We start from the raw sequence: 24,792 nt of genomic DNA, 5'->3' as shown, positions 1-24,792 counted from the left end.
AATTCAAAATGGTGGAAAATGTTGGTAGGCGGAGCTTAGGGTCCCAAGAGGATTTTTTGTAGAACTCATTCAGTTGCTCATGTCTGTAAAATCTTAAGTAATTTGGACATACGGGCTGTTGGGGCTTGCCTTTCCATTATCTAGGTGGCGCTAGCGAGTAATTTTGTATGCTCGAGCATTGGACCCATAAAATATCAAAATTTCCCGCAGTCCCGATATGCTCGCCAAATATGGGGAGGTTGGGGACATGACAGATACCCTTAAACGGTTTTTCATCATAGGGTATAATAATAATTCCTACAGATACAATAGGGACCTCGCGGACCCGACGTTGTCGGTGCTCGGGCCCTAATTAAACCTCTTCAGATCAGAGCAACATGAACAACATTTACCGTTTTCTCCTCGTAAGACATTTAACACAGAACTTTGATCACAATATGAAAGTAGATGAAGAGAGGAGTTGTCTTCCATGTGACCATAACTGACCTAAAACAGGAAGTGGGTCACATCTTGATTTCTAAAGTTCCCAGAAGAACAAAAACAAATGTGATTCCAAACATGAACAACATGAGTCATATACAAATGTAGATGAAGAGGAGCTCACAGCGTGAGGATGATCTTCAGCTCCGATGACGTCAGCTTCACTCTGTCCTGCTGTTCATCACACAAGAAGTGACAGCAGCTGATGATGCTGATCTGGAGTTCACTGATGTTAGATGGTGCCACCTGGTGGACAGCTGGTAGAACTACACCACGTGATGTGTGACGTCTCTGACACGAGGTACATCCCAAGACTCTTAATTGCATCCCCGTTTCCTTCACTTGCTTTTGTTAGTGATCCACCCGTTACCATACCTGTCGGGAGTCATAACATCAAAGCAGCTTCAGTTTAAGCATTAAATAGCTTCATAAAAATGAGGAAAAATCTAAATACTGAAAACATTTATTGTGTGATAGAGAGATATTTATTCATTGTGTTTAGCAACTTTTATCATTTACTGAAGAAAACCTGATGAAGAATACAAGATGAAAATCAAGTATATATTATATATATATTATATTTATGTAAAATAAATAATAATATAAATATATTTGTTGGTGGTCTAATGATTTATGAACATTGTTTTGCAGCTCTTGGTTTATTAAGACTTTATTTAATAACAAAAAGCTCAACTTTGTTGTTTTTTACAGAATCTGTGTTTTCCAAAGTTGTGTATTTTTCCGATGATAAGAACTGAATATGGTTCACAGAATTCTGTTGTATATGATCATATGTCATCTGGTATTTAACCTTCTACTGTTGAAACTAACATCGTCTAGATTGTAGAAGAAGAAAACTAGAAAATTTCGCAAGAAATGTTGTCAGTGTGGATTCTACTGCCCCAAGACATCGCACTATGTAGCTACACACGCCGATGTTACCGGTAGCTCGTTGCGTTCGAATGAGATCTCTCTTTTCTGCATTTAGATCCATACTCATAGATTTAATCTTGTATAACGGTTTCAATTTCTTATATATATCAAATTTTCACATAGCGAGCAGGATCAAGTGCTGTTTGACTTAAACAGGCAGTAGAATATTGGAGCTAGTTTTCTTGTGTGTATTGAGAGGAACCCCTAGTCATGGTCATAAATTTATAACAATTAACAACCCACAACTAACGCTCTTTAACAGAGCAAATCACCACGACACAACAGTCTGTGACACATAAACAATTTGTAACACTAATAATTGTACATTTATAAAATTACACCGCCGAACTGCATGCTGGGTACAGCTCACTCGCCTGCTAGCACACCAGTCTGCTAACAGCTGGAGAGGCTCCATCCTCCAGTAACGTGTTTCACATGATCTGCTCTTCAGCTCATCCTTCCTCTCATGGATTCATATCGGACCAATAGGAGCTGCGGTTATGACGTGTTTCCTGCTTTCTCTCCATGAACAGGCTGCAGGCGCACAGGTGATTCTGATTGAGCTAATTCGTGAATGGAGACTCACACACACACACATGACTTAGAGATACACGTGATGCAGCTCAGCCAATCAAATATGGGTATTCTGACAAGTTTCCTGATTGTGAGATGTACACACACCATGACACAAGTGGGCGAGACGAGGAAAGACTTGGCAGAGCAGGACATTAGGTAGCTACACTGTGAATAATAAAACTTTGATCAATCTCTAAATGAGATGAATTGCCAGAGAGGTAAGTCGTGAACTTGGAATGGTTGGACTTATATAGGCACATTTCTCACATGGACAAACAGGTCAAATATTTACATACATTGGCATCTACACTTTCAGGTTCTTACAATACACTTCTGACGACAATTTCCCCCAAAACAAAAAAAACATTTTCCACTTACACAGACCATGCCTCCATGAAAACAGCCCAAAAAAACAAACAAAATCAGTTTTTCCCAAAAGATATTTTTTCTTTTCTCATTACATTAGTCATTTAGCAGACGCTTTTATCCAAAGCGACTTACAATAAGTGTATTCAACATAGTATTCAAGAGAACTACTAGTCACCAGAAGTCATAAGTGCATCTCCTTTAAACAAGTATCTAAGAGCATAACCCAGAGCAAACGTACAGTGCAGAAACAAACACACAATAAGTGCAACGAGCTAACCCGCAATACAATAAGTGCAATAAGCTAGTACGAATAAAATCAGTGCTGAGTGGAAGGCTCAGGGTAGACCTTCTTGAAGAGGTGAGTCTTCAGCCTGATGAACGATGGGCAGTGACTCCGCTGTCCTGACGTCAGTGGGGAGTTCATTCCACCATCGTGGGGCCAGGACAGAGAACAGAGACCGGGTCCATCGGCCACAGGGACCTCTGAGCGACGGGGAACCGATCGCCCCGAGGCAGCAGAGCCAAGTGGTCGGGCGGGGGTGTAGGGCTAGACCATGGCCTGGAGATAGGAAGGAGCTGTTCCTTTCACTGCCCTGTAGGCTAGCACCAGAGTCTGAACCTGTAGGCTAGCACCAGAGTCTGAACCTGTAGGCTAGCACCAGAGTCTGAACCTGTAGGCTAGCACCAGAGTCTGAACCTGTAGGCTAGCACCAGAGTCTGAACCTGTAGGCTAGCACCAGAGTCTGAACCTGGATGCGAGCTCTTACAGGTAGCCAGTGTAGAGCACGGAGAAGGGAGGTTGTGTGGGAGAACTTGGGGCGATCGAACACCAGGCGAGCTGCAGCTTTCTGGACGAGCTCCAGAGGTCTGATGGCCGACGCCGGGGCTCCGGCAAGTAGAGAGTTGCAGTAGACCAGGAGGGAGATGACAAGAGCCTGGATGAGGACCTGCTCCGTCTCCTCAGTGAGGAAGGAGAGAATCCTCCTGATGTTGTAGAGCAGGAATCTGCAGGAGTGTGTAACCGATGAGATGTTTGCTGAGAACGACAGTTGGTCGTCCAGGGTCACACCCAGGTTCCTTCTTCTTCTTTTTCTTCTTCCTTTGGGCTCTTGAGCTCTCCTCTGCCTCCCCAACGCCACAACTCATTTGGGTGGCGACTGAGAAAGCCGTCAAAGCCGTAAGGTCCTCTTACCTGGACCTGGGGGTCCAGGTAAGAGGAAGAGGTGGACAGAGGGTCGGACCATACCTGTGGTTCTGGACTGGAATTGGACGAATCACCTGATGGTTCCTGGGGGCGCTTTCGGGATGGCGTACTTTCCAGGGGAAAGTCGGGGAGGAGGGAAAAGGTGGGTGGTGCCTCCATGTCCCCAGGTGGCGCCTGGTTGACTTCATGAAGGGGGGGTGCTTGCTGTGCCGTCAAGGGGTAACAAATCTGCGAGCATCAAGTCCAGTAGATCTCTGCAGTCCTCGGATGTGACAGGGCCCTCCGATGCGGAGGTCTGCGCTGTTTTCCCGGCTGGTAGATCCTCCTGGGGCTGTTGTATTTCAATGTTTTGTTGATCAGATTGATCATCGTTGGCCATCTGGAAAGACTGAGCATTAGAACTCGTATTGGTATCTGGGTTGGAGCTCCTGCTCGCCTGCTTTTGGCATCCGCGGTCCTGTGGAGCATGACGGTCTGCAGTGCTCGGAAGCACAAACGGGCAACCACTAGTGGAGGTTGGTGTAGTCTCGTCTCTGGGCTCTCTGTGATCCCCTGTGGGTATGGGTGCCTGCTGATTAACCTCGTCCGTTGATTCCGGGTGGTCTTGGGCAAAAGGTCCTTGTTGCTGCCGATCATGAGGGGTTTGCTGCTTCTGATTGGGGGGAAGCCGGAACAACTGCTGCCTGTCCTCATCAGGAAGCTAAATATATTGTTCACCACTAAATGCATTAGCGTCGGCACTATTTAAATTACGTGTGTCATATGTTAACAAGATGTTGTCATAGCTCACAGATTCAGTCATCTCTTTTAAATCACTTCTTAAAATCTATTTTTACAGACTGACTTTCATGTGATGTCATCGCTTTACTGCTTTACTTTTATTTGTTGATTTGACTAAATTATTATATTTTCTTTATTAGTTTGTATCGATTGTTTTTTTCCCTTTCATCTATTGTTCTGTTTTATCCGGTTCAACTCTGACCTTAGTTATCGTGCTTTGTTTATCTTCACTCTTGAGCTTTCTGTTGTTTTATTATTGTCTTGTTTTTGTCTTTCAAAGCACTTTGTAAACTCTGTTTTTAAAGGTGATATATCAATTATTATTATTTATTAAATAAGCACTAGGAGCGTTATGCAGCGCCCTGCGGACACAGGACCTAAGAAGTAAATCTCTTAAACACAAACAGCTGGTCTCTGTAGTTTGTATCTGACAAACTGGAGGAAATGGTGCATTTGTTAGGGACTATTTTCAGCGGCGGATTAATCTAAAAGAAAAAGAACGATTTTCCAAGTCGGCTCTGATTGGCCGGTTTGGACCAATAATGATTTATTTATGGGTAAAACTTTTAATTTTCTATAGATGTATTTTTTTATACTACTACATTATTATTGGTGCTTTTCCCTCATTGACACGTAACCTAAATATATACGACTGCATCTCATTCATCCAGCTGTACAACAGCTCAGAAGACTCACATTTGAATGTCTTTATCTGACTCCTGATTGGCTGACGTTGATGACACTGCATGGCAGCAGAGTTTACGACCCACCGGACTACGATAGAGTTCTGTTTATTATTTTATCACTTTGTTCAGCCTTGATGTCCTTGTTTTTATCTTTCTTTCTTTCTTCGTGAGACTAACTTCCTTCCACGCGTTCACATATTTAGAACGATATATTTAGCATTTAGAAACAAGTGTGTTCCATCACACTTCTCTGTTTCTGTTATCAGGTGATCTTGAGACAGCTGATAACTTTGCAGAAACACAGCAGTTCTCCTTAAAAAGTAGGCAGGCATCTACAGCACGGAAAGCACAGACCCCCACAGACCCCCACAGACCCCGTCCTCTGCCGGGACCCCGTCCTCTGCCGGGACCCCGTCCTCTGATGGGACCCCGTCCTCTGCCAAGAGTGGAAATTCAACAGGGAAACCCCCACAGACCCTGTCCTCTGCCGGGAGCGAAAATTCAACAGGGAAATGTCCCGGCAGAGGACAGGGTCCCGGCAAACCCAGCTCTCTGTAAAGACACGGGTCCGCCTCACGGAGAGCATCGATCAGAACTGAGCAGGCTGCAGATCCCTTTCTTCTCACCGTGTCAATCACGTCTCGTGCTTTATCTGCTCTGTGTTTAATGATGGTCAACTCCATTTCAGCGTCAGTAATCACTTCGCGCTCAAGAAGTTTATCCAGCAACTGGTTCAGGACAGGATCAGACACTTTGTTGACAAATTTAGTCCGAACTGAGAGCAGCAACTGAGAGTCTCCGTCCGCTGCCGGGGGCCCGTCCGCTGCCGGGGGCCCGTCCGCTGCTGGGACATTTCTCTGTTGAATTTCTGCTCTTGGACCTGGAAGATAACAAAGAAAATACTATTTGTGTTTTATAATCAACAAACAGAAAATATTGTGAAGTTCAAAACAAAAGAAAAGTCTGTTTTGGACTGCTACAGCCAGATATTTCTCATATTTCTGCTGCTATGTAAATAACTTCCTGTGTTCTCCTTTAAAAAAAGGATAGAATGTATACACATATATATATATATATATATATATATATATATATATACACACATATATATATATATATATATATATATATATATATATATATATATATATATATATATATATATATATAAATTTATTTTCCGTGAATCGCCACTCTTCACTGAGTGGCTCAGTGATCCTGGTAGGGTCTCCCGAGGCAAACAGGTCTCAGGGGAGAGCCCAGACTAAGAGCGGTTCAAAAGAACCCTGATGATAAGCAGCACACGGTCTTCAGTCTTCACATAAAACATCAAAAGCCCAAAATATAAAAGAGACATTATAAAAAGACATTTAAATACATTAAAGAGCCAAAATAAAAACAAGCTAAAACAGCATAAAACGGGTATAAAATACACTAATTAAAGTTACAGCACAGTGGTTAATGAAGAGGAAAGTCTTCAGCCTTCATTTGACAGAAGAGAGGTGCAGCTGTCCTGCATTTTGTTCCAGATATACGGAGCATAAAGACTGCAGCCTAAATAAAGAATGATATGAGATGTGGAGCTCCCTGAATGTTCTGTTCTACTCTCGTCCATCACTGGGTGTCTGATCGTCTTTACCTTCCAGAGATACGTGACGCTTCCAGACTTCGTTCCTCTCTTCGTCCTGGACCGACAAAGTCACTGTCTCCGTGTTGGGGGTCAGGAAAACTTCAAATGTCGGATGGTAATTTGGTCCATACGTCGAGTCAAATAGTTTAAACTGAAAACAAGAACCAGAAGTCAGAATGTGTATCTGCTTCCTCCCTGAGTGTGAATACATGCAGCCAAACTTGTACAGCATAGCGTCTGTTTCTGGACGGTCTCTGTGGATCCCTTCATCCCAGCGTTTCATCAAAAACACTCAGAGACGATTTGTCTTGTTTCTATGACAATATCTTGACAACATTTCACCACTCTAACCAGCATTGATCCACTAGCATCGCCCCTTTGCTTTTCATTATCTATTTGGGCTTCTATCTATTGGTTTGACTTTGTTTTTCATCATGAGCACCATCATACTCTGTATAGATGAGCTGGAGAATGCTCAATCTGTCTCCCGTAACGTTGAGAGACGAGGAAGACGATCCGTCAGAGACGACGTGTACGGTGATGAAATCCCTCACAAGCTATAATCTGTGACTAAAGTTCAGGACAGACAGACAAAACAAGCTTCTCTTTCATTCTCTACAGTGACATCACCAGCATCACCAGTTCAGAGGATGTTAACTTCAAGCACCAGCAGCGGCCGCACAAAAAAGGCGGATTGTCAATTAAAAATAGACGCTGGCACTATGTGGACACAGGCCACGACAAGATACTGAGGCCAGAGACACAGTGGAGGGATAACAGTTAACGGAGCTACCAATACACACAATGCTGATACAAGCTCACTGTTACTGTTTAGGACCGTGTGTTTGGCTAACAGCTAACAGCTAAGGGAACTATCACAGACACAAAGTGAAGAAAGATGCTGGTGCTCAGGAATAAAACATAATGTGGACACAGACCCTTAGAAGTGTGGAAGTGACCTGACTCACCTCAGGCTGGATCAAGAATCCCTCAGGTTCACAGTGGACCTGGTACCTTTTACCAACGTCCAGCTCACATTCAGAGGAGATCTTGATGTACTTCGCAGGTTGTTGTCTTCTGGCAACCTTCGTTAACGGGACATTTGTATTAGTTTAGTTTAAGCTCAGATAGTCAAGGTGACTTTATGTGTAGAGCACATCTAAACATGAGAATTACAGCCAATTAAAAAGATAATTATGAGGATAAACTGTAAATAAATGAATAAAAGCGTAGAATAAATGTTTCTAGATAAAAAAAACTAATGCTGCAGCACTGCAAACACACAGATCATGTCTTCATGGTAACTATCAAAAGGCTAAAGAAAAGAGACGAGTTATCAAACGTTCATCTTCATCATTTGAATTCAGAGTGCTGTTTCCCATTTTTATTGAACCAGAACATCATCGTTATTAACTTTATGGAAGCTCTGCAAGCATCCCTTTCTTTGTCCTCTCTACAGATCCACTGAACTGTGACCACATGGATTAAAATATCTGTAAAGAGTGCTGCTGGAAACAGGGAGGAATCCCTCAATTGTTGTGAAGTCACTAGTATTTCATCATCATACAGATCATCAATGATACGTCTGCATTTTAAACCCATCATTTAAAACCAAGGTTGTCTTGAACAACAACTCGGGTAAGTGGTGAGAAGGGAAAGTTTTCCTTCATATGTTGACTGTCATGCAGCTTTGAACGAATCATAATCAATGATGTGAAGTTCAGTTTGCATCCAGGAGGAAGATTCTCATCTTCCAACCCAGTGAAATGCTGGTTTCAACTGGGACGCCAAATACCGAAAGTCCAGAAGCCGTTCTCTCTCCGTCTGTAGATTCTAACGTGTTCTTTTAAGTTTTGGAGCTAGCCTAGTCCATTTTTAGAAAAAGGAAATGTGACACAAGTTCATGTTAATAACGTTCACGCAGTTGAGTGATCATCTCAGCAAATCTTTTTCCATTATTTTGATGGAAATAACTGCTGAGAGAGAATCAAAAGAACAAAGCAATCTGAAGATTTACAGTTCAGATAGATTTGATTCTGAGCACAGCACGAGGAGCAACGTGTGAATGGTCTTTGTGGAAACAGCTGTGGCTTAAAACAAGAGTTTGAGTTGCTGGTGAGCACATACGACAGATAGCTTTACCTCTTGCATAGGGATGTTTTTCTGCAGCAGCAACACATCGAGAACTTGATCCCTGACGTTCGGGGGTCGGAGGAACAGCAGAACTTGGCTCTTTATTGGCAGCCTGTCGTTCAGAAACCTCTTGACGGAATCCCAGACGAGGCCAAAAGCAGTGAGGTTCAGGACCTTCACCACCACATGAGTATCCGTGATCTCCAGCGGCTCCAGGATTGTCATTCCATCATCAGTGATGTGGACGACAGACAACAGGCCGTCAAAGACCAACGCTGTGGAAGCAAAGAGCTGTTAAACCTTTATTTATATTGATAAAACAGGTTCATCCCAACCTAATTCATTTCTTACTACTTGAGTTCAATTCGTCATTATTTTCTCCACCAGGAGAATCATGCGATTGGTCTCATGCGTGTGTGTGTGTGTGTGTGTGTGTATGTGAGTGTGCACCTCTGTGTCTGTCCACGGCTAATCTCACCTTCTGCTACAGCTGACTGCATCATATTTCAGTTATGGCTTCATTCTCAAGGACCTCTTGTGGTTGCAGTGACTCACACTTCCTCAAAACAACTTTTTTCTTCATACTGCCATTGACTGCCTGCTGACCCACCACTCTGAACAAACCCACGGTCCCTAGTGACACCCCAGCTGAGTGCATCACCGACCCCCCAAACAACTACTATGAGGCAAGAGACACAGCGGAGGGACAACAGTACGACGATGAGTTTGGCAGCGAATGAAACTACCAGTACCCACACTGCTGAGTACCTCTCTGCAGCTGCTCTGTGGCTCACTTTCATTGTTTTAGACAGTGTGGTTGGCTAACCGCTGACAGAAGATTGAGCTGATTTGCTAATATAATATATGTTTTGCATGTCATCAGATGCAGCTAGTTTAATACAACTCTTTGTAGTTTTGGTGATTTATTCCTGAACACTGAAGACAGCCATGTCTTTACCGTGCTTTGTTTCACAGTGGGGGAGGCGGAGCTGAGAGACTGCAGCATCCTCAGAACTCTTGATGTCGAACAGCGGCCCTGCAGGCTTCTTGCCAGCTGGTTGGAGGAGGGCCTCATCCCATTGGACAGTCCTGTACTGCAGCTCTGCCTCTTGAGCCATAACAAACACCAGTCCAGTCGAAGAACACTGGAACACACCTGGACCAGGACACCTGAACCTGTAGGACACGGAAAGGACGAATGAATATAAGAAGCATCTATTGGCCTGTTGGTCACATGATCTGTTTTCACTCACAGGTGTCCATGTGCAGCTCAGGGAAACTGATCGTAAAGCGTGACGACACCCAGAGGACAACTCCACTCTGATTCAGGGCGTTTGTTTGCTTTGTCGATTCAGAGACTAACTTCGTACAGTGGTTGCATTTGCCCCTCGGTTTGTTTGTGTTCACACAGAAAGCTGTTCTGTCATTGGTCAGACACGTTACCGGGAAGATTCTTCTTGATTATGAGCATCAGCAGCATGTATTACTTGTTGTGAACATACTCGCAAGACAATTGTTCTTGAGATGTTGTTCCACTTCCCTCATCTCTGCCCACCTCCTCACCTGCATCTCATTCCCTCATCAACCTCTCTATTCATATACCGGCCCAGACTCTTTGTTCTTCTGTCAGTTCATCATCGTTTCAATGTCGTCTTTTGTGTTCAAAGCCACCTGAACCAGGACCTGAACCAGGACCTGAACCAGGACCTGAACCAGGACCTGAACCAGGACCTGAACCAGGACCTGAACCAGGACCTGAACCGTGAATGAATGCATGCACCGTTTTATTAATTTTATTCTTGTTTTTTATATGGATTCTCCACAGTTTTATAAATACGGTCCAGGTCCTGCTTTGACTTGCTCCCCACAGACAACAGACCTTGGTTTAGAATCACAACTTGATGACCCATGAAAGAAGCTGGAATAGTGTATTTCATAGGATTACCTGTATGAAGATTCAGCTGTGTGTTCAGGTGAGAATGAGGATGGAGCCTGGAATGAAGAAGGCACAAAGTTAGTTATTTCAATAGAAATCAAGTAACAAGCCACAGTTCTCTGCCCTCTGTTCCCCTGGTACACAATAATTACATTTACTCAGAGAAACCTCAATAAATAAACTTCACCTCTTTGTCGGGCACATTTGTTTTCACACCTGATGGAGAGAAGAAGAGAAAGAGAAACATCAGCAGACAAAGTTCTTCAAACAGCTCGAACAGAATTTAAAAATACTTTTTGTTACGATGAGGCTCATTAAGATCAGATTTTAATGTAGAATAGCTTGAATGGGGACATTCTCTCAATACTCACATTGTTTGTGTGTCTGAGTGATCACCCTGTCAGTCAACCTGTCGGGAGTCACAACATCAAAGCAGCTTCAGTTTAAGCATCAAATCGCTTCATAAAAATGAGGAAAAATCTAAAGACTGGAAACATTTGTTGTGTGATAGAGAGATATTTATTCATTGTGTTTAGTAACTTTTATCATTTACTGAAGAAAACCTGGTGAGAATACAAGATGAACATCAAGTATATATTAAATATATATTATATTTATGTAAAATAAATAATAATATAAATATATATGTTCGTGGTCTAATGATTTATGAACATTGTTTTGCAGCTCTTGGTTTATTGAGACTTTATTTAATAACAAAAAGCTCAACTTTGTTGTTTTTTACAGAATCTGTGTTTTCCAAAGTTGTGTATTTTTACGATTATAAGAACTGAATATGGTTCAGAGGATTCTGTTGTATATGATCATAAGTCATCTGGTATTTAACCTTCTACTGTTGAAACTAACTTCGTCTAGATCGTAGAAGAAGAAAAGCCGATCCGTCCGATGTGTTCTCTAAACGATAGAAACAACGAGCTCCATTGTGTTTCTACTCTCCTCTTTCACCGTGAACACTGCGATGCTTTGTTTGGTGAGTCAAACATAGATTTTATGAATATGGACGATGCACAAAGACTGAGATGGCTGTTTAAAAGTGGAACATAGAACTTAGCCAGGTATCTGCAGAAAGTCTGAAGAAGAGGAAACAATAGCTCTTCACCAAGTTTTAGTTTCTATTTTCTTCTACATGTTTTTATTTTCAAGAGCAGAAGACGTCTGGAAAAAAGTGTTGTCTTGTAATCCATGTGGGATGGAGCCAATGTTAGGCAATAAATGAATAAATGTGATTTATTTAAATCTGTAGCTCAACGTTTCTCTGCCTCAGTTAATGAACTTTTACTACCGCTGAGGCTTAAAGATCCTTTAAGATCAGTTCAATATCAGCTTTATGTCTGCAGGAGGAAAGAATGTTGAACTGACCACAGAACCTCCAGTCTACAATGTGGACTCTCCACAAGTTCAGACAACAGCTTCACGTCTGAATCCTTCAGGTTGTTGTGACCCAGATTCAGTTCTCTCAGATGGGAGGGGTTTGACTCCAGAGCTGAGCCCAGAGAAGAACAGCCTTCCTCTGTGATCTTACAGAGTAACAGACTGCAAACACACAAAACAACACACAGAGTTTCTTATATCGATACACAATGAATCATTATCTTCATCATCAACATGAGAGGCTTTCATTTTGGTTTCATCTTCTTCTGTAGATTATTAAACGATCACTGGATCTTTAGAGTTCACTATGAAACCAAGATGTTCAAATGAAGTAAAAGTGAGATAAAAACACGTATTATGTAGAGATGTGATATTTAAAAGGCCCAAACTAACAGGCTCACAGTCAGGAGCAGGAGGTAGCAGAGGCTGCAGAGGGACTGTCAGTCAATAGTTGTGGTTAGCACCAGAGGGGTTTGACATAGAGCGTCTGCAGAGGGTCTGTGACAGGAAGTGATGGAGGTTATAGGAATGAGTTTCTCCGTCCTGTGTATGAGAGCTCAATGGGGTGCAGTAGTAGAGGATCAAAGAGTTGACTTGACATTTGCTACCATGAGGGGCCTGTAGGGGGAGCTCTCATGGGATTCAGTGTGCTGAGGTTGTGATGAAGAGGAAGAGGAAGAGGAAGAGGAAGAGGGGGGATCCGTCTGCTGGGTGTTTGTGTGACATGGGGTACATCCCAAGTCTCTTATTTGCATCCCCGTTTCCTTCACTTGCGTCCTTTCCTTGCATCTTAGTCCCTCCCACCAGGGATGCATGGAGAGACGCAAGGAAACCATGCGAGGAGAGGAAACAAGGAAACATGTTTAAACAGACATGAGACGTCCTTTCCACGTGAAGCGACGTCTGTTTCTGATGACGAGGATCAGCTGATCACATCTGATCAGCTGTCAGTCGGCTTTAACAGCTGGAGAGACTTTAGAGAAGTTTGTGTCTGTTCACATGATCACTGCACTAATAATAGTAACTAATAACACTAATAACTCATAAAGACACACAGTGATCATCACTGTAGAGGAGTTTCTCTCTGTTTCTGTTTCCTCTTTAACAAACTGTGTTCTGTTTATCAGCAGAATGTTTTCGTCTTATTCATGAATTATTTGCGTCTGTACGTTTAGAAACTCAGATCGTGACATCATTATTAAATAACACAGAACATGATGATTGTTTCTCTTGAACACTGAATGAATGTATGAGGCTCCATGTTTCAGGTTAAACTTAATGATCAAACTCATGAAACTCTGAATGATCAGCCTCACGTGACTGAATGAAATGATGATCAATGATGTAAAGATCTCTCACTTTAGTTGTTTCATCAAAAAGTTATTGAGGAAACATCATGAAAACACAAATCTTTAATAAATGAAGAAAGTTGTTTGTGGTTCTTTTGTTGTTCAGACTACAATGAACATCTATTTAAACCAGACGGTGAATCAGAAAACAGATCAAATATAAACTAGAGTTTAATCTGATCTGTCTTCACTCTGCTGTTAAACTCAGTCATCAGTCGATCGGCTGCAGCGTCCAATCACATGATGAACACTGAGGGGGCGTGTCCTCCGTTACAACACTTCCTGGAAGTCTGTTCTCCTGGTTCCTCGCTCATGACTCCTCAGAGATCTCTCCTCCCTCCTCCCTCCTCCCTCCTCCCTCCTCTCTCCTCTCTCCTCTCTCCTCTCTCCTCTCTCCTCCCTCCTCCCTCCTCCCTCCTCCCTCCTCTCTCCTCTCTCCTCAGAGCTAAATCAGAGCTTTGGGACGGCCGTCAATAGGAGCAGAACAACGTCCGGTTCAAGCGAGGATCGAGGAAATGACCAATAAGAGACTTGGGATGTTCCCGTGGTAACAGTCATGTGGATGACTGCTGCACCGTATGCTGCAGGTTAGCTGATAGCATGTAGCTGCCCCTCTTGTTGGGATGGATCCCGTCTCTTTGAAACAGAGAGGCACGATCCCAGAACAGGTTCACATTGTCAATAAAACCCGTGCTGTGAGTCCTGCTGGTGGATTGGAGCCAGGTATGGAGGCTGAGGAGCGTTCAGGTGGAAGATGGAATTTACTATTAAAAAACAACAGACCGGAAGCATGTCTGTGTTAGAAAGCCCTTTACAACCTGTCTGTGGTTGTTTTGTGTCTCTTTGAGTGACATCTCGTAGGTGAAGGTCAGGGGGCCCCTGACCCTTTGGGCCCCTGGGCCTGTGCCCGGTAGGCCTGTTCAGTAATCCATCCAACAGCAGCATGAAGCCAGACAAGTTGTACATTTCATGATTGTAGAGGATGACATGCAGACAACGAGGCAGCTGATGTGAAGTGGAACATATTACCAGAACATGTATCACTTTATGGATCTATACGTAGATAAATCAAAGAGAGTTATTGATGAAACATGAAGGTGCTGCACTAGCAGCAGACAGTGAACCTACTTCAGAGTCTCCAGTCTACAATGTGGACTCTCCAGAAAACCACTCAGCAGCTTCACTCCTGAACCCTTCAGCTCGTTCCAGCTCAGATCCAGTTCTCTCAGATGGGAGGGGTTTGACTTCAGAGCTGAGCCCAGAGAAGAACAGCCTTCCTCTGTGATCCCACAGCATGACAGACTGCAAACACACAAAACAACACACAGAGTTTCTTATATCGATACACAATGAATCATTATCTTCATCATGAACATGAGAGGCTTTCATTTTGGTTTCATCTTCTTTTGGAAACAGACATTTCGATAAAAAAAAAGATATTTTAAAATCATTATCACAGTGAAATAAGTTGTTCCAGTGCAGTAGATCGCTCTAACAAACTAAAAGCACGACTTAAACCGTCCTGGTTCCCTGAAAGCAGGTGGGCCAAAGGATGTTCATGTTGGTTAGACAAGACATCCAACACTTTGATCCCGAGCAGGATAGTGGCCAGTTCACCATCACTCTACACCATTATTTACAAATGCATATCAGCAGAGACACGAGTAGACATTGTTGTCCCACAGGAACATGTTGGTAACACCACCATGAACTTAGTAGATCAGACACTTGGACCACTTTGTCATCTTTGTAGTAAATCACCTGATGCTCACCTGAGAGTTTCAAGTGAACAATGTGGACTCTTGAGTCCAGCAGAGAGCAGCTTCAGTCCTGAGTCCTGCAGGTTGTTGTCACTCAGGTCCAGCTCTTTCAGACTAGAGGACTGGGAGCTGAGGATTGAGGACAGAGCTTCACAGCTTCTCTGTGAGAGGTGACAGTGACTCAGCCTAGGGGAGGAACAGGGATTAATACAAACAAAATGTTTAATCAAAGTAGCTGATGTGAAGTGGAACATATTACCAGAACATGTATCACTTTATGGATCTATACGTAGATAAATCAAAGAGAGTTATTGATGAAACATGAAGGTGCTGCACTAGCAGCAGACAGTGAACCTACTTCAGAGTCTCCAGTCTACAATGTGGACTCTCCAGAAAACCACTCAGCAGCTTCACGTCTGAATCCTTCAGCTCGTTCCAGCTCAGATCCAGTTCTCTCAGATGGGAGGGGTTTGAATTCAGAGCTGAGACCAGAGAAGAACAGCCTTCCTCTTTGATCCCACAGTTTGACAGACTGCAAACACACAAAACAACACACAGAGTTTCTTATATCGATACACAATGAATCATTATCTTCATCATGAACATGAGAGGCTTTCATTTTGGTTTCATCTTCTTTTGGAAACAGACATTTCGATAAAAAAAAAGATATTTTAAAATCATTATCACAGTGAAATAAGTTGTTCCAGTGCAGTAGATCGCTCTAACAAACTAAAAGCACGACTTAAACCGTCCTGGTTCCCTGAAAGCAGGTGGGCCAAAGGATGTTCATGTTGGTTAGACAAGACATCCAACACTTTGATCCCGAGCAGGATAGTGGCCAGTTCACCATCACTCTACTCCATTATTTACAAATGCATATCAGCAGAGACACTAGTAGACATTGTTGTCCCACAGTAACATGTTGGTAACACCACCATGAACTTAGTAGATCAGACACTTGGACCACTTTGTCATCTTTGTAGTAAATCACCTGATGCTCACCTGAGAGTTTCAAGTGAACAATGTGGACTCTTGAGTCCAGCAGAGAGCAGCTTCACTCCTGAGTCCTGCAGGTTGTTGTAACTCAGGTCCAGCTCTCTCAGACTAGAGGACTGGGAGCTGAGGACTGAGGACAGAGCTTCACAGCTTCTCTGTGAGAGGTTACAGCTACTCAGCCTAGGGGAGGAACAGGGATTAATACAAACAAAATGTTTAATCAAAGTAAACATCAAACATATTCAGTAATGTTAATGTATCCGTAGTGTATCACCTACAGAGCTTTGTTGGAGGCTTTGACCGCTGGCAGCAGCCTCAGAAGAGCCTCCTCTGAAGCAGAGTATTTCTTCAGGTCAAACACGTCCAGATCTTTTCCTGATGTCAGTAAGATGAAGACCAGAGCTGACCACTGAGCAGGAGAGAGTTCATCTGTGGAGAGACGTCCTGAACTCAGGGACTGTTGGATCTCCTCCACTAGAGAACCATCATTCAGTTCATTCAGACAGTGGAACAGATTGATGCTTTTCTCTGGAGACACATTCTCATTGATCTTCTCCTTGATGTACTGGACTGTTTCCTGATTGGTCTGTGAGCTACTTCCTGTCTGTGTCAGCAGACCTTGAAGGAGTTTCTCATTGGTCTCCAGTGAAAGACCCAGGAGGAAGCGGAGGAACAAGTCCAGGTGTCCATTTGGACTCTGCAAGGCCTTGTCCACAGCACTCTGGTGGAGATGTTTAGGTTTGTCTCCTAAGAATGTAGACCACCAGGAGGTTGTTTGTTCTTCTGACAGCAGATTGACTCCAGAGTTGATGAAGGTCAGATGGACATGAAGAGCAGCCAGAAACTCCTGAACACTCAGATGGACGAAGCAGAACACTGTGTTCTGGTACAGTTCTCTCTCCTCCCTAAAGACCTGCGTGAACACTCCTGAGTACACTGAGGCTTCTCTGATATCGATGCCACACTCTGTCAGGTCGTATTCATAGAAGATCAGGTGTCCTTTCTGCAGCTGATCAAAAGCCAGTTTTCCCAGAGACTCGATCATCTTCCTGCTCTCTGGACTCCAGTGTGGATCTGTCGCAGCTCCTCGATCATACTTGACCTTCTTCTGTTTGGACTGAACCACCAGGAAGTGGATGTACATCTCAGTCAGGGTCTTGGGCAGCTCTCCTCCCTCTCTGGTCTTCAACACATGCTCCAGAACTCCAGCAGTGATCCAGCAGAAGACTGGGATGTGGCACATGATGTGGAGGCTTCGTGAGGTCTTGATGTGGGAGATGATCCTGCTGGCCTGCTCCTCATCACTGCATCTCTTCCTGAAGTACTCGTCCTTCTGTGGGTCAGTGAACCCTCTGACCTCTGTCACCATGTCAACACACTCAGTCGGGATCTGATTGGCTGCTGCAGGTCGTGTGGTTATCCAGAGGCGAGCAGAGGGAAGCAGGTTCCCCTTGAAGAGGTTTGTCAGCAGCACATCCACTGAGGTGGACTCTGTAACATCAGTCAGGTCCTCATTGTCGTGGAAGTCCAGAGGAAGTCGACACTCATCCAGACCGTCAAAGATGAACAGAACCAGGAACTCTTCAAACCTGCAGATTCCTGCGTCTTTGGTTTCACTGAAGAATCGATGAACAAGTTCCACCAAGCTGAACTTCTTCTCTTTCAGCACATTCAGATCTCTGAAAGTGAATGGAAATGTGAACAGTATGTCCTGGTGGTCTTTGTCTTCAGCCCAGTCCAGAGTGAACTTCTGTGTTAAGACTGTTTTCCCAATGCCAGCCACTCCCTTTGTCATCACGGTTCTGATTGGTTCCTCTCCTCCAGGTGAGGCTTTAAAGATGTCTTCTTGTCTGATGGTTGTTTCTGGTCTGTCTGGTTTCCTGGATGCTGTTTCAATCTGTCTGACCTCATGTTCATCATTGACCTCTCCGGTCCCTCCTTCTGTGATGTAGATCTCTGTGTAGAACTGATTCAGGGTTTTGTTTCCTGCTTTAGCGATTCCCTCAAACACTTTCTGGAAATTCCTTTGAAAGTTGGATTTGAGTTTTCGCTGACACTCAGTAAGAATCTCTGCATGAATAAAACAAAGATAAAAATCAATGAATGTGAATGTGAGTCATTTCTATTCATCTCATTTGATAACTAAAGGCTCTGAACAGGTAACTACTGTAAAATGACTGAGTATCATTTAACATCAACTGACATGTTGTGCTTCATGTGTCCATGAACTCTGGTCTCCAAATAACCAGAAGCTTTATTACTTTATTACAAAGAGAATTAATGACGTCCAAACAGTGTCTTACAGTCACACCAGTGTGATCATTTTAAACATTAGAGGAAACAGAAACAGGACTGTCTGCCTTTGTGTTGTTGGTTTTTCTTCTGAGACGTTTTATCGTCTTGTTTGGTAGCTTGGTCTTTAAGCCAAGGTGCAACACAAGACATGAGTCTCTGTGGTTCAAATTCAGACGTTGCTTACTTTAATAATGTTTGTTGAAGTCTTTGTAATATTCTACTTTGATCTTCATACCATGACTTACCTTCAGGTTCTGAGATGGTTTTTGATAATTTCTCCACTAGATCATTCCTATTTATCTCCTTTAAAACATTCCGGATCACTTTAATAGTGTTTATGCCGTAGTTCTTGACCATCTGATCCACTGTGTCCATCCGGTCTGCATTCTCCAGTCGACTCTTTGGGATTGCTGGGAAGCCTTCTAGGTCCTCCTGCTGCAGGTACCACTTGAATTCTTTAAACTGGTCGGCTCCTAAATCATCCAAAGTTCTCTTGAAGACCACGATAGGGGTCTCCATCTGTCCTCTCTGTCAAGATACAGAAGATATCGTTTCATAATACGACAGTTCTTACATTTTAAAATCATGTGATGATAGAACAATAATCATGCTGTACATTGTGACAGGAACAATGTTCATAATAACGTCTTATAATTATTGTGATCCTGCTTTGACAGTTGTAGCGCTCAGTTCCAAGTAACTGAGCGTGGTGACCTAAAACGGCTCCCTATAAGGCCGGGTATTCAATTAACATTCCAAAAAGGTCCAGATGGAGAAAATCTCTTCGTGCAAAGGTTCGGAACATTACAACAATATCTAACTTGTGCTATTTAGTGCCATATATATATATATATATATATAAAAATGTAGTGCCATATATATATATTACATTACATTACATTATTACATTACATTATATTACAACAATATCTAACTTGTGCTATTTAGTGCCATATATATGGCACTAAATAGCACAAGTATATATATATATATATATATATATATATATATATATATATATATATATATATATATATATATTGTGTATTTTATACACAAAAGAGGAACGAAAAACCGAGGCAAGCTCTCACCTTTGACATTTTTTTTTTTGAGACAATTATGTAGTTGAGATGCGAGTATAGGATTATAGGAGTATATATTAATTCAAATGTACTAGTTGAAGGATTGCCTTCTGTTAACTAAGACATTATTTAGAGTTATATATATATATATATATTGAAGAAGCCTAGTAGTAGTAACAACGTCTCTGTGTAGTCAACAACTGTCAAATCAAATAAAGAAAATACACAAATTATTATTCTCAGTGTTCACATCTAACTGGATGGATTATAAATAATACATTTAAATACATAAATAAATGTTCTTCTCATTTCAAGTGAAATAAGGGATCCATCTCAAAATAAAATACACATTTTTGGAAAAACTTGCATCTTTAAAGAGGGTGCTTGATTTTAGAAAAATGAATGAAAAAGAAAAAATGAAAGAGCGTCTGGAGTTAACTTTGTTCTTCTCTTTTGTTAAATCATTTCACATCATAACGGTCTCAGTCAACTTTATAATAATCAATCTCAACATCTCAACATCTCGTCCTCAGGTCAGATTGGAGTGTTTGGTCTAAAGATGTGTGTTTGGTCTCGTGGTGGCGTTTCACATCAGTGCTTTTAATAATGACCACGATATCTGAACACATGAGACAGACAGACGAATGAACAAATGAGAGTCCGTCCATTCTTTGTTAAAAGCTCTGTTTTCAGGATCCACTTCTCTCTTTTTAGAGCTCTCTCTCTCTCTCTGTAGATAGACGTCAGCCTATCAGAGGTGTTTGTATTTCCTCACTCCTCTCCCTCACCTGTAGCCAGAGATGGGCAGTATTTCTATTACTTTTGAGTATTTTGTAATTTGTATTTGATAGGGCTGATTAAAAATCTAACGTAATTTGTAACAAAATACTTTAGAGTGGAGTAATTTTGTATTTAAAATACTCAAAATACTTTCTCCATGAATCAAAAAACAGTTCAGGAGTTCAGTCTTCAGATCTTCAAGTTCAGCTGATTGTCTGTCAAGTTAAATATTGTATCTGAGTGTGAAAGATGTCAACTAGCTTGATGTATAACTTATGTCTGGGTCTGGCTACAGAGGGCCTTTCTCAATACCCAAGTTCACAAGTACGGACTTGTGAACTTTTGGAGTCTGAACTTGAAGTCTGGACTCCAAGTCCAGACTTCAAGTTCAGAGGACGCAGTATGGACAATTGGAACAGCAGCTTACTTGATGACATCACCACCTCAGCTAGTCTTGCTAATGAGTTTAATCCGTTTTTTACTGTAAAGTATTTTTACAATCGAACTAAATATGACAACCCTGCTTTTTTCGTTTTCATTTAAAATAAAATACAATATTTTTTAAATTATATTATATACATACATATATATATATATATATATATATATATATATATATATATATATATATATATATATATATATATATATGTGTATGTGGATCAGATCCGGATTGCTGTACTCTTTGCCGACGAGGAAAACGCTACAGAGACGTCAATACCAGCGGCAAGTTTCAAAAAGACTCGCCGAGATCAGGCTGTTCTAGGCGGGCATCGTGAGCGCGGAGCCCCCGGTGCTGACTGGGTTTTACTGCCGAGATCAGGCAGTTCTAGGCGGGTAACATGAGCGCTGAGCCCCCGGTACAGGTTTACTGCCGCTAGCAACACCTCACATCTCCGAAATCGTCGGAGCAGATTTTTTAATCGGCTGAATCTTGACAAACCGACCACGGATTTGATGCTTAAACAACTAACTTCTCGCCTAAAAACATCCTCAAATTACTTTCTGTGACTTAACAACAGTAGTATTTCGAACATTTCAACTTCCAGTTGTGTGATTTCTCCTCCACCATTGTTTCCTGTTGCTGGTGCAAAATGCATTCTGGGATATTTGGCTGTCCCAAGTACACACAAGTCACCTCCGATGCATCCCCGGTAAAATGGGCGGAGCGAGCCACATCCGGGCATTTGGACCTGGCTTGGCTTGATGTGAACTTTGAATTGGAACAGTACTTGGGCTGAGACTGATGACGTTTCACAAGTCCACAAGTTCACAAGTACAGAGAAGTACGCATATTGAGAAAGGCCCATAAGTCTACTCAGTAGACTATGTAGCCAGACCTGTATATACAGTAGACTCTACTGTATATACATGGTGATGGTTATAATATCAAGCTAGCGATCGATGCTAACATGCTAATGGCGCTAGCATGCTGTCTAGGCTCGTGCATAGCCAGTGTTTAGCAAGTTAACTTATCAGTGGAGTAGCTAGCTATAGGAAGAGGGAGATTGGGAGCTTATATGTCATATGTGATGAATATGTTCTTGTTGATACAAAGCCAACGTTTATGGGCTGTTGAGACTACAATTCTGTAACTACAAGGTCTATTTTAAAAATGTTGATGCTTGAATAACACTAGGGATTGTGAGATTTGATGAGATGAGTAAATATTGTGTATATGTTACTGGTTAATAGTAGCTGAACACAGCAAACACAGCAAACAAGGAAAATTCCCAGGTTTGTCTGAAGAAAAAGCACTGTAATTTATTAAATGAGGCCCTGGCTAGCCTAAAAACATTCCCAATTCATAGCACAAAGGGTGCAGGTGCCTCACAAAAAGATTTGGTGTAAATAAAGTGAAGCAAACCCCAGTTATAGGTGTTTATCTAAAAAAAACCATGCCAAATTCTCATTTTCGAACCAGAATTTGCAGCTGTTCCATTGTAATTTTATATACTTTATAATTATATATTTCACTTTGTTTATCACTCATATTGTACAATATATCCTAACAGAGCTGTTTGGCATCATTTTGACCCATTTTGACCTCTCATATCTCTCCTGGATGCATTTTCCTCATCTCTGTCTGTTTGTCTGGAGCCCTTGCTCAGGCTCTGCTGGGCGGATCTTGTCATGTGACCACTCGTTACAACCAGGTGCTCAAAACGAACACACTTGTGTGTTTCATGAAGTGATTGACAGAATTTTCAGCCAATAAAACTCCAAAACCGTGCAGCGGTCAGCCCCCAAGCCCCAAGCCCCCTGTATGATTCGCCGCTGGCATTCTGACCACCATTTTGGCTCAGATGAACGGAGAAATGCCATTTTAAGTTCCAGACGTAGTCACATAGCAGACGAACACATTACTAATAAGGAATAATTGCGGATTTTACCGTTTTGGCCCTCAAAACCGACTCAAGGTATGATACAGTTATAATATTTCGCAGTGTGGGAGTTGTGCTTTCTGTGGCTTGTTGGCTGTAAGTTAACTCCTGAACGCTTTGACGGAGAGTCAAATGCCTTTCAGTCAGCAGACGCTGTCACAGGCTGAGGCCGAGGTTAAAAACGTTATCTGCCGTCACCTGCTTCTCCACCTCACTATGCGTCATGCCCACCATCTTATAGGTTGCCCTCCTCACCTGTGGGCGGGGCACACTTGCTTTCAACACAAATAAAGAAAAAGATCAGTAATTAAAATACGTAGACATGAACTTAAATGCGGCTCCTACACATAGACACCTGGTCAAAGTCACCGACACATGGTGTAGTTCCATCACCTGTCCACTAGAAGCTGCTAATTAACCATCTAATGACAAATATATATTAAATAAATATTATATATATATATATATTATATATATTGATAGTCCATCAAAGTCAAAGCAGGCTGTGTATCCTCTGCACAGAGGCACAAAAACAACCTTCTGCTTTTACATGAAGGAACTCACTACGACGCTTTGCCCGTTTATGACCGTGTGCACACAGTTTACAGTAGAATCTCATCTCTGTTTACATCCATCTGAAGACAACCCCCCATGAGGCTCCCTGTGCTGGTTATGTAACTGTGACAGGTTTAAACCTGAAGACCACAGCAAACCAGAGGCTGCCTGCAGGAGAGGAAACGATGACGAGCCTCTTTGAATCTTTGCAGCCGATTGGCCGGAGACAACAGCAGCATGTCATTTATATCAGACACGTTTCATATCCAAACATGTTTATTAACAGCACACATGCACCACAAAACACGTCAGACATGTGACAGTGAAACAAAGCCAGTTAAGTGGTTGAAGGAAAACTCACTACAAACTGTTCCAGAAGTTTGTTAGAAGTTTGTTAAACTTTTTAAACTTTGAGAAAGAAGTAAAACATGAAAAGTGAAAATCATGACCTCGTAGATTGACGGCTTATGTCGGACAGAGGATAGGTTTGTAGTAAAAGTACTTGCCTTTGCTGAAGTCAGCTCCATGTTAACATCCTCTAGTGAAGTCGGGTGTGTCCTGTAACTTCCGCAGTGGAAACGCTGTCAGACCCGACTTGCAGCGTTATCGCGACTTTAGACAGTGTGTGTGTGTGTGTGTGTGTGTGTGTGTGTGCTCCTCTTCACACATGCTCCTCGTGTTTTCGTTGCAAAGATGAGGATTTCGTGAATGCTGGAATACCAAACATGTCAGAGGCTCGTCCGAGATGAACTGCGTCTCTTCTGGAAAGCAGAAGAGAGCAGGCGGAAGCAGAAAGGGGCGTTGACCAGAAACTGCGTTCAAGTCGGACCGTTTTCAGCCGCCTGCTGCTTCTTCTTCTTCTTTTGCTTTTTATGGAGGTTGTCAAACAGCTTTCGGATGCATTACCGCCGCCCACTGATCTGGAGTGTGGACTAAGGACTCCAATACGACAACCAAACGAAAAGAAATACATACATATATATGTGTGTAAATCAATAAAGATATGTATATACAAATATATATAAATATCTATATACATATAGAAAAAAAAAAAAAATAGAAGAAAACATTCTGAAATTCTACTCATTAGTCTTGTTGACTCTAAATATTCCAGAAAAAGTTTCCAACATGTGTCACTAAAGCTTTTCTTTAGTACATTGATGATATTCTCCTCTCCCATCTCTCTGACTCGTACCTCTGACAGGACAATAAAACACGATCCACAGTTTCTTCTTCTCCACAAAATTCACATTTTCCGTTGTTATGCTTTCCAATCACATAGAGGGAACTGTTCAGACCAGTACGGCCGTTCCTTAGTCTTGTCATAATCATTTCCTCTTTCCTAGTTTGTCCACTAGATCCTGCACTCCCAACCAACGGTTTATTTTTAAACAGATATCTTCCTTTACTTCCTTTATTACGTTCGTTCTGCCATCTCTTTTTGATTTGTCCCTTAATCACCACTTTAGCTTCTG

The 24,792-nt window shown here is 42.2% G+C and overlaps 1 protein-coding gene across 4 annotated transcripts; it reads right to left on the bottom strand.

Annotated features, from left to right (window-relative positions):
* Window positions 1-956: 956 nt before the first annotated feature.
* Window positions 957-24,255, bottom strand: LOC306711270 (NACHT, LRR and PYD domains-containing protein 3-like). Of its 4 annotated transcripts, XR_013767515.1 has the most exons (17): window positions 23,820-24,255; window positions 18,762-19,040; window positions 16,500-18,291; window positions 16,228-16,401; window positions 15,584-15,757; window positions 15,238-15,411; window positions 14,594-14,767; window positions 12,105-12,278; window positions 11,099-11,136; window positions 10,915-10,943; window positions 10,737-10,783; window positions 9,750-9,967; window positions 8,801-9,066; window positions 7,627-7,743; window positions 6,668-6,809; window positions 3,108-5,908; window positions 957-3,029 (listed from the first exon to the last, which is right to left on the bottom strand). XR_013767515.1 is itself a non-coding variant. In XM_079180127.1 (16 exons), the coding sequence occupies exons 1-16, from the start codon at window positions 23,842-23,844 to the stop codon at window positions 5,361-5,363; spliced, it is 4,371 nt and encodes a 1,456-aa protein (XP_079036253.1). In that variant the 5' UTR covers window positions 23,845-24,255; the 3' UTR covers window positions 957-5,360. The 4 variants fall into 4 exon arrangements, 3 of the variants coding, with proteins under 3 accessions (XP_079036253.1, XP_079036254.1, XP_079036255.1); XM_079180127.1 differs by having other exon boundaries at window positions 957-5,908; XM_079180128.1 differs by lacking the exon at window positions 15,238-15,411 and having other exon boundaries at window positions 957-5,908.
* Window positions 24,256-24,792: the final 537 nt, after the last annotated feature.

The sequence above is a fragment of the Pholis gunnellus genome (genome assembly GCF_910591455.1).
Source record: "Pholis gunnellus genome assembly, chromosome: 19".
Lineage (NCBI taxonomy): Eukaryota > Metazoa > Chordata > Actinopteri > Perciformes > Pholidae > Pholis > Pholis gunnellus.
This window is presented reverse-complemented; position numbering and strand designations above follow the sequence as displayed.